The 14,790-nt window shown below is 43.3% G+C and overlaps 1 protein-coding gene across 1 annotated transcript in view; it reads right to left on the bottom strand.

Moving 5' to 3' along the window:
- Positions 1 to 10,026, bottom strand: part of COLEC12 (collectin subfamily member 12) — a 202,237-nt gene extending 192,211 nt beyond the window's left edge. Inside the window, exon 1 of the mRNA XM_056137914.1 lies at positions 9,916 to 10,026. Within this exon, the coding sequence (XP_055993889.1) occupies positions 9,916 to 9,922 (7 nt within the window). The 5' untranslated portion in view covers positions 9,923 to 10,026. The remainder of the gene's footprint in view (positions 1 to 9,915) is intronic.
- Between the last annotated feature and the right edge of the window lie 4,764 nt (positions 10,027 to 14,790).

The following is a 14,790-nucleotide window of genomic DNA, read 5'->3' as shown; positions in this document are numbered from 1 at the left end:
GAAGGCTTTGTAAGTTTTCCCACAGTGATTCAATAAATATAAGAAAAAAAAAAATAAAGGCTCACGTGTGTTTTGAGGAGTTCAATCTGAAACAACAAAATAAAAGTTATTTGGACTCGGAGACTTTAATATTGGCACTGACACTGAAAATGCCAAATTGAACACAACAAGTTTATTCAGAGTTTCCTAAGAGTCTGGTGAGGCAGACAGCGGCTAGGCTGAATTTCCACCTTTCTTTCAAGTTTGTCTTGGTGTTGCCAAATAGTCAAATGCTGCTCCATCTAGTATCCTGTTCTTGAATGGCCATCACTGCTAGAACAAAACACTTATTTCCCATTCATTGTAAAAGTGTCAATGCTTCCAAAAGATCTGGGGAAAGGAATTAACTCAAGGCGGGGTGGGGGGGGCAAGAAGAGGAAGTAATGGGGGAATAGGGCTCAGAGGCTTTGGGTGTACTGCTGATCTGGAAGAGTGGTATTGCTACATATCCAAAGCACAAACTCAACAACACTGAAATCCTGAAACCTCGCTACAACCACCAAACTCTGAAATGTGCCTGTCAGGATGGAATGGAAACTCTTGTAAGGGAAGTTGACACTGGTGGCGGGATTAATGTTGTACTATTGTATGCCTAAAACTTACCTATCAGTAACTTTGTAAATCACAGATCTTTAATTTAAAAAAAAATTATGCTGAAAAATACCCTCTGCTTTGAGCAATCCTGTAACCTGTGGCCTGCACAATATGCCACTCAGGTGGTGAAGTATCTGGGCATCCCCTTAGATGTTGTGATATCTGGAAGAATTCTTTTCCCAAGGTCAGAAGCCAGAGTAACAGTAAAGCTTGGCCCTTGGAAATAGTACAGGGGTTAAGTTAAGACACATTGCTTTCATGCTTCCAACCTGGTTTGATCCCCAGCATTACAGGGCTCCCTGCAAGCACCATTAGATGCAACCAAGGAGGCCCATGAACACCATGGGGATGATCTGAGCAATCCCTTGCACTGCAGAAGCTGAGCACAACATCTTCAGGCCCTCATACCAAACCTGTCTGGTTGGCTGAGAATCACAGGTGGGGCCTCCAAGCCTCCTTAGCACCACTTGGGAAGCCCCTTCCTAAGAGCCTTGTACTTGAAGGCAAGTTTTGCACTTTACCAAAGCACCGAAGTATAAACTCTGTCTGCCTCTCAATCTCAGATAAGATGGGGCTTATAAATTCTATCTCACAGACTGTTGGAAGGGCAAAGTGAACTGATAAATGGAAAACACTCAACACATACCACGAACTTAATAATAGGAAGGTTTATGTGAGTATCAGGGCAGAGGTGGTGATAGAAGCTTTGAAGTTCAAAATAAATACCACAGGATTTGAATGTCTGTAAAATATAGAACAGCTTTAGGTCTGCATAAGGACCACTGTAATAATCTTGTTTCAAAAGACATAAAGTCACTATCCAAAGTGAGAATTGAGGGGAGGGTGATAGCAAGGAGGTTTGATTTAGTCACAGAGAAATGTATGAGGTGGGTTCAATTTGGTCAACAACCGGTTGACACTGACATGCTTATCTGCTACTGAATATTTATCTCAATGTATTTGGGGCTATAAAAATTGAAGACAGACATTATGTAACCTTGAATTAACCCTAAATTTCAGCTATACATCACAGTTCCAAAAACTATATCCACTACATTAAGTTTTCAACCAAAAGTTTAATTCTCTCCAAGGTTGCTTTTTGTTTTAAGTTAAATTTATAAAGACATATGTCTGACATGATTTGTATTTCTCATGCTTAAAGCTACCTGCTTTCAGGACAAAAAGAAATAATTTATCTTTTTCTTTTTTCCTTTACAGCCCAACAAAATTAAAAATAATTTTATTAGTTCTACCCCAATATTGGTAGAGAAGGCTAGACAAAATTTTCCTTCCCCAGAAACCAACCGTAGCTTAAAATAGAAGAAAAGAAAAATCACAGTACTCCAAACTGTGCCCACCTCTCCTTTATCAATGGCTAACTCCAGGGAGCAGATGTGCTTTCCTTTCCTCTATGAGGGACATTCATGTAGTCATGTTAATAATAAGAAAGTCTGGGTGAAGACTGGGGTCTCTGTCTCAGATTTTATAATGAATCTAACTAATTCCTCTGTCTCCGGAAACAGACACAAAACAATCTTGCTTAAAATTAACTAATCAATGAAATGCATACATCTGTTTTGTTTAGAAATTGTCATGTTTGGATTATTCAAACAACTAATGCCAAAGAAAAATAATATAATTCATATACTACAATTCAAAGCAATACAATTCATAAATGATGGGCTAAAATTGATCTAAGAAGACAAAGTTTGAGGGAACTCTGAATTAAATTTTCCTTCACCTAAAAATGTCTATGCCTGAAGATTTCAGGGTTTCCCTGATGCACCATTTTCCTCTTCAGTTACTTCATCCTGTTGGAGCAGAGTTGGTTCCCCATATCCAAATTTTGCCTGTAGTCAGCCAGCCACAATCAAATACAAATATAGTGCTAAGAGGCCTGTGATGGTTTCTTCTGGATCAAACTGGTCTAGATATTTCTTTCTTTTTTCAAAGTAAAACCATTACAAAAAAAACTATTTATATTGCATTTATATTGTATTTGGTATTGTGAGAGATCTAGAGATGATTCAGAGATTAGGGGGATGTATGTGAAGATTATATGTAAATAACATTTTATATAAGGACTTGGGAAACTGATAAATATTGAATATATTTAAATAATAAGCTAAATAAAAATAAAATAAAAGCTATTTAGGACTTGGTGACCCAATTATAAATAAACAAAACAGAAATATTACAGATTAATGGAAAATTATCACCACTAGTGAAATAGACATGATGCCATACAGAAAAAAAATCCATACATATACATCTGTCTTAAAAGTCAACTAGAGGCAACTTAGCTTTGTATTTTAATTTCTTGATGTCACATCCTTACAGGATAAAGGTGCACGGTTAATTTGAGATAAAAATATTTTAAAATGTTATGTTATCATCCATAGGCACCCAAAGAATAGAGCTCCCATGAAACTAGTGCTTCTAGATGAATTAAAAATATTTACCCATTTTCCTGCCATCTTGATAACTAATGAGAAAATGGTACCCTTTCACTATAACTATAAGCTTCTCAATAAATGTGGTTCCTACATTTCAGGAAGGGCTGACTTTTGACTATATTACAATAATGGCAATAACAAGAGCTGGAAGCTGGAGCTCAGCCAACACTAACACTCCATGGAGAGCATGGCTCCCTTCTAGTTCTTAGGTCAGCTGTGAATACACTAGTAATTGGAAAATTACTTTCATTTCAAAACTGAACTTTTACCTTCATGGTTTTAACTATATCACTTGATTACTGTAACATAAGTGGTTCTTAACTGATGACTGTGTTACTGGTTGGAGGAAGTAACAGAGTACTCTACTCAGAAAAATGCCTTGAGTTCTCATTAAGTGCTAGACACCATTCTAACCTATTAATCTGCACTAACCTGTAACTCTCAAAACAAGTCTATTTAGGTGCAATCCTTACCCCCATTTGCTAAACTGAGGGACTTGCCAGGAAGGTTGTAATCTGCAGATGGTTGTGATGCCCTTTCATTTTAAAACCCCACATTCTTTGTCATCACACTAAAATCATCAGGTTCAACTCCTGGGATTACTATTTACCATTCCATATTATGAAACGGCTATATTTGAAAGTATATTTAATCAACTATAAAGCTTAACTAGTTTATCTTTGAATAATTAATCCCTGTATAAACATCAGTTAGCTTCCTAACATTTTCATATCACAATTAAGTGATTGAGGCCCCATTAAGTTTGGTTTCTTCCACAGAATCAATGACAAATTAGTTTTTCACCCAGAATAGAAAATTACAATACAATCTCATGTAATATTGAATTATAAGCCCATGTCATTCAAGAATATTAAAGGAGTCACAATTAATATATCTAAGTTGATTTTAATAAATATGTTCCATTTTAAATGTCTCATGTTTAATAACACATTTCTTTTTAAAAATAATACTGTGTTGTTGTTTTTTCAATTTACAAAGGCATTTACTTTTCCCAAAATACTCCTTCTGATTAGCAGAATTCTTCAAGTGTTCCATATATAAGTTAGAATTCTCTAGGTCTTCCATTCCTGGGAAATGGAGAAACGTCAGTAAAAGTAATGTCACCAGAACTTCAGAAGTTTATCCTACCAGAAATTGGGTCACCAAGGGCAACATATTGATTCGTGATAAATTTGGAGGTTAAAAGAACTCCTAGGATCTCTTGGAAATCTTAATTTGGTATTTATATGTAGGTATTCAATTGTGATTACAAATGTCCCTGAGGCAATCATTTGGCAGGACCATTTCAAAATACTGTATCTTCAGATATCATTGACTTAACTAAAATCGAATCATTTCTTGATTGAAAGATACTTCTATAGTTAGAAACTGTTGTTAGCAGTAAGGAATAAAAAAATTGTATTAATAATAGTTTTATAAAGCTATGTTTACAATATATTTGGGGGCTGGAGAGATAGTAAAAAGAGTAAGACATGTTTGATTAAACCCACCCTGGTTTGATCCGTGGCACTGCAAACAGTCCATGCACCACCAGATGTGACACCCTAAGCACAGAGCCAGGAGCAGCTCTTGAGAATTTCCAGGTTATGGTCCCAATCCCCTACACCAGCACCACAATAAAGTTAAACATATTTCATCTATCAGTGGTTAGAGTCTGTTCTTAAAAATGGAACATGTGACAAAGTTTTACTTTATCATGGCAAAACCGTCAGCAAGATTCATACAGGGGCTTTTTTTTTTCCAAGTTGACAACAATAATGAATGGGTCTTCAACATTCACTACCTCTGCCCTTCCAGGAGATAGACTCTACACACACAGCAAGAACCCTGGCATCAGCTTCCTCTTTACAAGAGCTCCAAACTGAAGAGTCGCCTTCAGTCGCTAGCTGAAAAGCACATCAAATTCTTCAAATAAATTCTTCAAATTCATCAAATTCTTCAGAACTTCAATCCAGATTATTTTAATTCTGAGACCAGATTGCAAGGACCCCATTTATTTTGTTCACTCTGTGTACTACACAGTAGGTGCTTTTAAAAGATGTATTCAGGGACTGGAGTGATAGCACAGCAGGTAGGGCATTTGCCTTGTACATGGCCGACCCAGGTTTGATTCCCAGCATCCCATATGGTCGCCTGAGCACCTTCAGGAGTAATTCCTGAGTTCAAAGCCAGAAGTAACCCCTGAGCATTGCCGGGTGTGACCCAAAAAGGAAAAAAAAGTATTCTTTGAGTGAATCATTAGGGTAAAGCAAAGAGGCGGTGTGACATGTGTATTCTGTTAGACTGCCAGAGTTTGGACAAAATTTCCTCATGTCTAACTGAATGCCCTTAGAAAAGCAATTCAACCTCTGTAAGCTTAAGTTCTCTTATCTGTAAAATGAGGAGATGAGATGACTTATCCTGTCATCAGGTATCTAGTAAAAGTCCATTATTATTAAAATAAAAATAATAAGTGGGGACAGTGAGTGGCCCATAAGTTATCTGGATGAGGTTGTGATCTTAAGTACAGTTCCAACTTGTCCCTGGAGTTTTATCTTCCTACGTGATCCTGTGCCAGTCTCAAGGCCAATGACAGCTGAGTGAACTTGTGTCCTCAGAGAGGAAGAAAGGGTGGGGGCCAATCCGGCAGAGACAAGCCCCTAATGGAGGGGAGATGCTCTTCACAGAGAACAAAAAATGCCATCTCCACACCCAGATTCGACCATTGGTTCTTTCCTATCTGAGTCACCAGCCTGCTCTGAAGCAACAGGGACCCATACTCCTCACACACTAGCAGGAAGTCAGGTATAGCTAAGTCCTATCCTGGTGCTCCTCTCCCTCTCCCCACCATGGAGACAAGTGGGTGCCAGACTCTCTCCACCTCCGCTCCTGTGAGAGGGTTACAGCCAAACATACATATTCCATCACAACATTTAAAAATCTAGTCTGCCCTTTGGAAACTAATGCTTCCAGGGGGCTTTTAGCTTCCTTTGGCAAGGGCTCCATCAAATGTTTTGAAATATTTTAATGAGACAAAGCATTCATTTAGGAAATTAGACACTGAGTTCTGACAAAGCTTGAGAGCTCTCACCTGCACGCCTTCCCCACTCTCACCATTATCAGGGGAGGTGAAGGCGGGCAGAGCGGGGAGGGGAGAGTCTTGGAAAAGTACACAGGAGACCGCAGAAAAGATCTATACTTAGCAATAATTGAACCTCAGACTAAGAATGTTAAGAATCCCCAAACTAATGAAAAGTCCAAAGTATAATTAGATTGTAAATTTGCCTCCCAAAAGAAAGGCTGCCCAATTCCAAATCATGAAAGGGGAAAAGTCCCTAGTTTGTTTGCCTTTTCCTGTAGAAAACATGATTCCTTCATGTGAAATGCAATTGACTCTCCCAGACTTGTTTGTTTCTCTCTGTGAAGGACAAACAATCTTAAAGCAACACTAGAACGGAGAGATCCTGAGTGCAGAAAAACAACAGGCAGTAAACATGCACTGCTTACCAGCACATTTCTGAAGTATTATTGCCAAACAGCCTTTCGGAAATGCTTATATATAGTAACACAAAAATAAGTTACTGAACCTCTATGTTTTGATGGCACCAACCTTCTCCCTGTGTTAAACCATAACAGTGCCCGAGACTCTGGGATCCAATGTGCCCCTGGGGGTTTTCAGTTGTCTCTTAGTCAACATGTGCTGCCTGATGGAAAGTCACCCAAATTTCTAGTTTCAGAACCAGAAATGTGGTTTAGTAATGACACTAATGCTGGAGAAGTCAGATTCCTTCACTTTTTTTTTAAATAAGTGAACAGTTATTCAAAATATTGAGATTTATGGTGCAGTACAGCTAACTGAATATAAATCTGGAAGTAAATTAAAACCAACTTTATGTTTGAATCAGTTTGGAAGACTTTAAGCATTGCAGCAATAGGGAAAGCAATGTTCCTCTGGAAAATATATAATGATGTCATTATTTTGGTACTCGTGACTCCAGGGATAGAGGAAATAAAGCAGATAGAGGTTTGCAGAACACAACAAATAGATGGCGCTGTGGTGGTGGATTCACTCTGGGAAGCTTGAACTACTGCTCCAAAGCCCAAGGTTTAAACATCAGAACTACAAAGTCAAGCAGGAACCTAAAATAGGAACCCGACTCTTACAGGAACCAAATTTTTGCTTGGCCAAATAAACTTCTGCAACTTCTAAGGTGTCCACCAATTTTCCATTTACTTAAAGAACATTTTTGATGAACACAAATTTTTGAGCATTTGCAAGGCTTCTCTTTGACTTCTATCATGGAGGAGACTCAAAGGTTAATGAAAGGCTCTAGCTTTCTGAATCATAGTGAGTTAATAGCTCATGGGGTATAACGGCAAACCCAAGTAAAACTCTGGGTTGAATACCTAGGGCAAACTGTCAAACTAATTCCACTTGGTAAAGACGGCTTTCCTTTCTGGCTAGAATCTGCACTCACTGGGTCTCAGAAGACTTGTGTTCAGTTTCTTGGCTCCACCCCTTCCTGGCTGCAAAACTAACCACGGGTAACTTGGCTATCTACTTGTCTGAGACTCACTTTTCTTCTAGGCTGTGCCAGAGGTTATCATATCTAATATGCTAGGGTTCTCCAAGTAACACTGAGAAACTGGCAGAGCCTGTCTTGAGATGTCTATCCTCCAATTCCTTCAATTCCCAATTCCAGTTCCTCCTAGACTCAGTTTCCACATCTATTCCAGTTAAAGATAGCCCGAGACAGTGTCTTAACATGGTACAGTACAGACTGCCCCTCAGTAGGTACCAAAACCTCATTACTGTCCCCTCTCTTTTCCACCCCACCTACAAGACAAATAAATGCAAATTACATGGTGATAGTCGGCTGGCAAAGGTCTTACATAAGCAGAATATTTCTCCGTATTTTTTGTGTGTTGTTTCTGAGTAATGTCTGTGGTGCTCAGGGTTTACTCCTGGCTCTGTGCTCAGGTGTCAGTTACTTCTGGCCAGGCTGAGGAAGCATATGGGTGCTGGGGACTGAAACTTAGCAGCATGCAAGGCAAGTGCCATGCCTGCTGTACTCTCTCCAACCCCAAAATACCTTATTTTAAAAGAGACCTTCAATGTGACTAATGTACCCAAGAACCCACCGTTCCCAGTCCCCAGACCTCAAATGGAGCAGAAATCCAGTAAATAGGGGTAAGCAAGGAACCTTCTTCAAGAAACCTGCAAGTGGATCCAGAACCCAGTGCACAAATAGCACAAAAATGTTTGGAACGTTTAGGTGTGTTTTCCTGTTACGAGTCTGAATTAAAAAGTACCCAGAAAGTAATACCCAGCGGAAAGCATAACAAAATTTTCAGAGCGAAGGCACGTGGGAACTGCGTGATCGAGTGGCTGGCTCAGCTTTCCAAGAGCGCCCAAACTACTCTCCTCAATGGCTAGCAATAAGACATCTAATTCTGGACAAAATCATGGTAACTGAGCCACAGAGTAACTTTTAGGCATGTGGACTCTTTTCTCTCTGGAATGGATCCTTTCATTCCTGCGTGTTGCCTAACATGTAAATGAGAGACGAGAACCCGAGATGGGGCAAGAAGAAGCAGACAGCGCCCCGTTTTGAAATTCTCCAGCCAGAGTTGAACTTTTTGTTCCTCTTCCCAGAGTTGGAGGCGTGGGGCTAGGGGCTTTTTTCACCTGGCGCTCAGTGCCCTCGCTTCCCAGGGTCTCCTGATGTGGAGACAAAACGCCTCGGAAGCCTGAAAGAGTAGGACTCATCTTCAAGACCATTTAGCCCCCACCGACAGAGTCACAAGTTAGCTCCTGCGAGCCTCCCTGGGACAGCAACGCTTGCCAAATCCGAAGCCATCACCAGCACGGTGGCCAGCGGCTGGAAACTGGGCACCGCGGTCGGAGGGGAAGAGGGGGACGCTCCCGCACCCGCACCCCTCACTCAAGCCCAGCCAGCGTGCGGACGCTGAAACGTGTTGTCGGAGTTCCAAACCAGGAACGGAGTCTAGTGTAAACACCACCATGCTGGCCCACTCCCTTTGACGCCTCAGCTGTAATCACTTATCTCACAAAGAAAGGCGCACTCTGCTGAGCCACCGCAGGCTTCTCCTGAACTGGACTGCCCTGCGAAGCCCTTCCCGCGGCCGGGCACGTCGGGCACTTCCACCAACCCGCCTGCAGGGGGCACCGCCCGGGGAACGATTAACGGGAACGGTCGGTGTCACCCACTGGACGCACGTGGGCAAACCAAGTCCGCAGGCAGGTACACGCAGGGGGCGCGGAAGCCAGGGTAGTTGTTTTCCAGGCGAAGGATTGACGGAGAAAGATGCCAAACGCGCGGCTCGAGCCAGCTGAACTCCGCGGGCACCTAATCAAGGCCAGATGTGGGGAGCGCGCACCCAGAACATCCCCAAGCCGGGAGAAAAAGCCTGGCCGGCTGCACGTCAGCATCTCCGGCCGGGAAATCACAGAGGCCGAGAGAAAAGCACCGTGGGGTGCGAGGGAGCGCAGCAGGAGAGGGAAAAGGATTTGGGTGATGGGGGGGAGATGATGTCTCCACTCTCCTCCACATACTTTTTCAATTAAAAAGTTGGAAACTGGAATCCGTAAACAACGACTTAGAGCTTCAAACTACTTGGCAGAGAGGCACGACGGGGAGCAGAGACTCCTTGCGGGCTTCCAAACCCCAAACCTCCAGTCCTCCGGCCGTTCCCAAGCTCGGAGCCCCCGAGCGCCCCAAGCGTCGGCTCGGGTCCCCCCGCGCGCCTCTCCGCTGAAGGTCCTGCAGGGATGCGCCTCGGCCGCGTCCCCCCCGCGCCCTACCTTTCATGGTGACTGAGGAGCTCGGCGCCGCCGGGGAAGTCCGCGCTGCGCAGCCGCTCACTGTGCGCCCATGGCAGCCGCCGGCCCGCGCTCGGCGCTCGGCGCTCTGGGCCCGGGGCCGCCGGCGGGAGGCGCCGCCGCAGCGCCCCTCCCCCTGGGCCGCGGGCCGCGCCGGCCGCCGCGCCCACGCCCCCGCCCCGCCCGCGGCCCGGGCTGCGCGCGAACGGGTGGCGGGGGCCGCGATGGCAGACCCCGGGGGCCGGCGGCGGCGCGAGGGCGGCGAGGTGAGACGGTATCTGCGCCCTCCCTCCTGCCCCCGGGGCCCCGGGGTGTGCGGGGTTAAGCGTGCAACGGGCCGGCACGTCCCCGCTTCAGCTACAAGTGCGCTGGTGGGCGCGCCGGGTGTCCTAGCGCGCTTCCCTGACGCTAAATTCGAAGTGACCGTCCGACGCTGTCCCTGCAGAATCAGGGCTCGGTGCGTGCGGGAAGACCCGTGCAGGAGAGTGTCCAAACCCCCGCCACAGCCCAGGGAGCTGTGGCCGTGGGCACCGCTGTAGAAGCGGAGAGGAAGGAGGAGAGGAGGCTGACCGACGGGGCGCTTTGCTAAGTTTCTTTCATTGCGGCCCATCCTGTGGCCATGCCGTGTTTAGCTTTTCTGCAAGCAAACCTCCTGAACAGACCCCTTGTTTTATTGCTTTAAAACATAAACCAACTGGTGCCGGCTGGGGAGAGGTGTAAAGGAATTTTCCTCGATGGAGATGACATCAAAGGGCCAGAGAGATAGTACTGTGGGCAAGGTGCATGCCTTTCCTGTGTTGACCCAGGTTCCATCCCGGGTACCGCATATGTTCCCTGCCAGGAGTGATCCCTGAGCGCACAGCTAGGAGTAAGCTCTGACCACCGCCCCCAAACAAACAAACAGATGAAAGATAACACTGCCAGCAGTGGCATTCTGGTTTGGCAACGGCGGCAACTCTTTAGTGTTCTTCCCAGGACTTCATAAAGACAGTCTATCTCATTCACTGAATCATTCTAAAACCAGAACTCTGTGCTCTAGTAAAAGAAAGCGCCCAGAAATGAACGCATTCTACATTAGGTTACAGACATTTCAAAAACGTTCTTTTTTAAACTTAGGGGGGAAATTGGCACTTCATATTTTTTCATTTTACGGGTCCATGTAGCTACAGGGTCTTTCTGAAATTCTGCTGAGGACTTGCTCCAGCTCTGATGAACTTACTCCATTCCAATAGTGGTTAGTAAGATCTTGCTTGAGCTCCTAGGAGTCAAGGAGCAACACAAGGCAAGTACTTTAAGAAGTCCATCAATTTCCTTGTGTAGTCATTTCTCAGCCCAAACAGAGGAAATTTGGCTCTAGTATTTGATATTTAAATCATTTTTGAGAACTTTAAATATAATGTAAAAATTATATTTTTATATTGAAAGAAACCACAGACAAATTTGATTTCATCAGTCTTTTCTTTGTTTCTTTGGGACAGGGCACACCTGGTGGTTCTCATGGGCTACCCCAGTGGTTCGGGACCGAATGTAGTAATGGGATTTAAACCAGAGTCACAGATGTGTATTAGGCATCACTTTAACGTTTGTAATCTCCTTCCAGCTCCTCATCAAAATTGCTAACTATGAATCAAAGGAATGTTCAAAAATACTATGAACAGGAAACCCAGATTTGGGAGAGAATAGTTTGCAAGCCATATATCTAATGATGGCTTAGTATCCAGAATATATAATAATTTATAGACCACAAAAGCATACAGCAGAAATGTCATTTGCATTATTTACAATATTCAGAATCTGGGAACAACCCAAGTGCCAAAGAACAGACTGATAAAGAAACTGTGGTACATCTACACCATGGGATTTTACACAGCCACCAGAAAAAATGAAGTCATGAAATTTGTTTATAAGTGGGTGGAGATGGAGAGTATCATGCGGAGTGAAATGAGCCAGAAGGAGAGGGACAGATACAGCATGACTCCACTCATTTGTGGGACATTAAAAAAAATAGTATGAGACTATTACCCAAGGACAGTAGAAATGACCACCAGGATGACTTGGCCGCATTTGGAAACCTGCCACAAGTGAGGGGAGAGGATAGAGAAGACACCACTAGGACAACAATAGTTGGAAATGATCACTCTGGACAAGAACTGAGTGCTTGAGAGTCACTGTCTCTGTCACTGTCCTCCCGTTGTTCATCGATTTGCTCGAGCGGGCCCAGTAACGTCCCCATTGTGACAATTGTTACTGTGCTTGGCATATCGAATATGTCACGCGTAGCTTGCCAGGCTTTGCCATGCAGGCGAGATACTCTCGATAGCTTCCCAGGCTCTCTGAGGGGGGCGGAGGAATCAAACTCAGGTCAGCCATGTTGGCCGCAAGCTAGACAAACGCCCTACCCGCTGTGCTATCGCTTCAGCCCTCTTGAGAGTAGGTAAAGCAATATATATAATAATTTTTCAGTACCTGTAATGCAAGCTATAATGCTCAAAAAGAGAGAGAAAGAAAGAACTAGAGAAAGAAAGGGAGGAAGGAAGGAAGGAAGGAAGGAAGGAAGGAAGGGAGGGAGGGAAGGAAGGAGGGAGGGAGAGAGGAAGGAAGGAAGGAAGGAAGGAAGGAAGGAAGGAAGGAAGGAAAGAAGGAAGGAAGGAAGGAAGGAAGGAAGGAAGGAAGGAAGGAAGGAAGGAAGGGGAAGGAAGGAAGGAAGGAAGGAAGGAAGGAAGGAAGGAAGGAAGGAAGGGGAAGGAAGGAAGGAAGGAAGGAAGGAAGGAAGGAAGGAAGGAAGGAAGGAAGGAAGGAAAGTGACTGCCTTAGAGGCAAACTAGGGGTGGGGAAGACAGACTGGAAGGTGGGAAACTGGGGACATTGGTGATGGGAAAGTACATTGGTGAAAAGATAGTTGTTGGAACTTTGTATTACTGAAACCCAATCATGAACAACTTTGTAACGTGTCTCTCACAGTGATTTAATTTTTTTAAATTAAATAAAAAATAAATTATAGGCTACCATAAGCAACCCACTTCAAAGATTGGAAAATGACTTGACTAAACATTTCTCTAAAGATATATACAAATGATCAGTAAGCATATGGAAAGATGCTCACCAACATTAATCACAAAGAAAATGCAAATAAAGAATAGGTTTCTTCATACCCATTAGGGTGACTATTAAAATTTTGTATAAAAGATAGAAGATACTGGAGCCACCCTACACATTGATGGCTCTGATTCAATCCCTGGAATCCTAATCCCTGCCAGAAGTGATTCCTGAACACAAAGTCAGGAGTAAGCTGTGAGTACACCTCAGTGTGACCTAAAAGCAAACAAATTAAACATAGAATTAAGATGCAGCAATTCTGCTTCTGTATATAGTCCAAAAGAGTTTAAAGGAAAGACTTGTGCATATATTTGTATGCATAGGTTCATAGCAGTATTTTCACAATAGACAAACAATGAAAACAATGCAAATGTTCATCAACAGATGAATACACAAAGCATAACATAAACTAACGATGGACTATTATTCAGTTCTCAAAAGTAAGTAAATTGTGATAAATGCTATAACATGAATGAACTCCAGTGGTATTATGCTAAGTGAAGTAAGCTGGTCACTTAAAAGATAAATCCATTATTTTACTTCTGTGGGCTGGAGCGATAGCACAGTGGGTAAGGCGTTTGCCTTGCACGTGGCCAACATGGCCAACCCGGGTTTGATTCCTTTGCCCTTCTCAGAGAGTCCAACAAGCTACCAAGAGTATCTCGCCCACACAGCAAAGCCTGGCAAGCTCCCTGTGATGTATTCAATATGCCAAAAACAGTAACAACAAGTCTCACAATTTGTGAGACATTACTGGTGTCCACTCGAGCAAATCAATGAACAATGGGAGGACAGTGCTACAATGCTACAGTGCCACTTCTGTATTACCTAGTGTATTCAAATTCACAGAAAAAGAAAGCAGAATGGGGAAGCATAGGGTTGATAAAATGGAGGTAGCACTAGGTTGGTCTGGGAAGAGACTGGGTAGTTACTGTCTATTGGCTACAGATTTTCTGGTTTGAAAGATAAAGAGTTTTAGAGATGATTGACAATAATGTACATTTACTGAATGAAACTGAATTATGTAAGGGATAATGATTGGGACAGCAAATTTTTTTTTTGTTTTTGGACTACCCCAAGCAATTCTCAGGGGTTACTTTTGGGTCTGCCCTCAGGAATTCCTCCTGGCAGTGCTCAGGGGACCATATGGGATCCTGGGGATAAAATTTGAGTTGGCCATGTGCAAGGCAAACGCACTTCCTGCTGTACTATTGCTCTGGCTCCAGGGACAGTAAATTTTATGTCATGTGAGTTTTATCACAAGCATTTTCTAATAAAAGTATCATGAGATTGAAAAAAAAGCCCATAAAATCTCAACTTACGGTATTAGCTATAATATGCCAAAGTCATAGAATGTCATCATTGAGAAAGCTAGCCCAGTGCCCCTGTAGAAGACCCTTCTAAGGAGAGATCCTAGAAGATCACGTTCTCCCAGCTCCTCCCCCTTCAGTGCAGGCTTTACCAAATGATCCTGTCCTTTCGTAGCACCTTCTCTAGTACCCGTCTGGGAGAACACAAAAGCAGAAGATTGTGGTCATAAGTAGATCATCTGTTAACTGTAATTTCTCTGGTTAAAAGTTCTGGAAAGGTGCCAGAGGGAAAGTGCAAGAAGCTGGCCCAGGTTCAATCCCTGGCACCACATGGTTCCTGACAGCCACCAGGAGTGACCCCACCCCAGAGAACAGAGCCAGAAGTAGTTCCCCAGCATTCAAACCCTCCCCCAACAAAACAAAACAAATCAACTCAGGGAAGAGTTGAGGA

The sequence above is a fragment of the Sorex fumeus genome, unplaced genomic scaffold, assembly GCF_029834395.1.
Source record: "Sorex fumeus unplaced genomic scaffold, SorFum_2.1 ptg000128l, whole genome shotgun sequence".
NCBI lineage: Eukaryota > Metazoa > Chordata > Mammalia > Eulipotyphla > Soricidae > Sorex > Sorex fumeus.
This window is presented reverse-complemented; position numbering and strand designations above follow the sequence as displayed.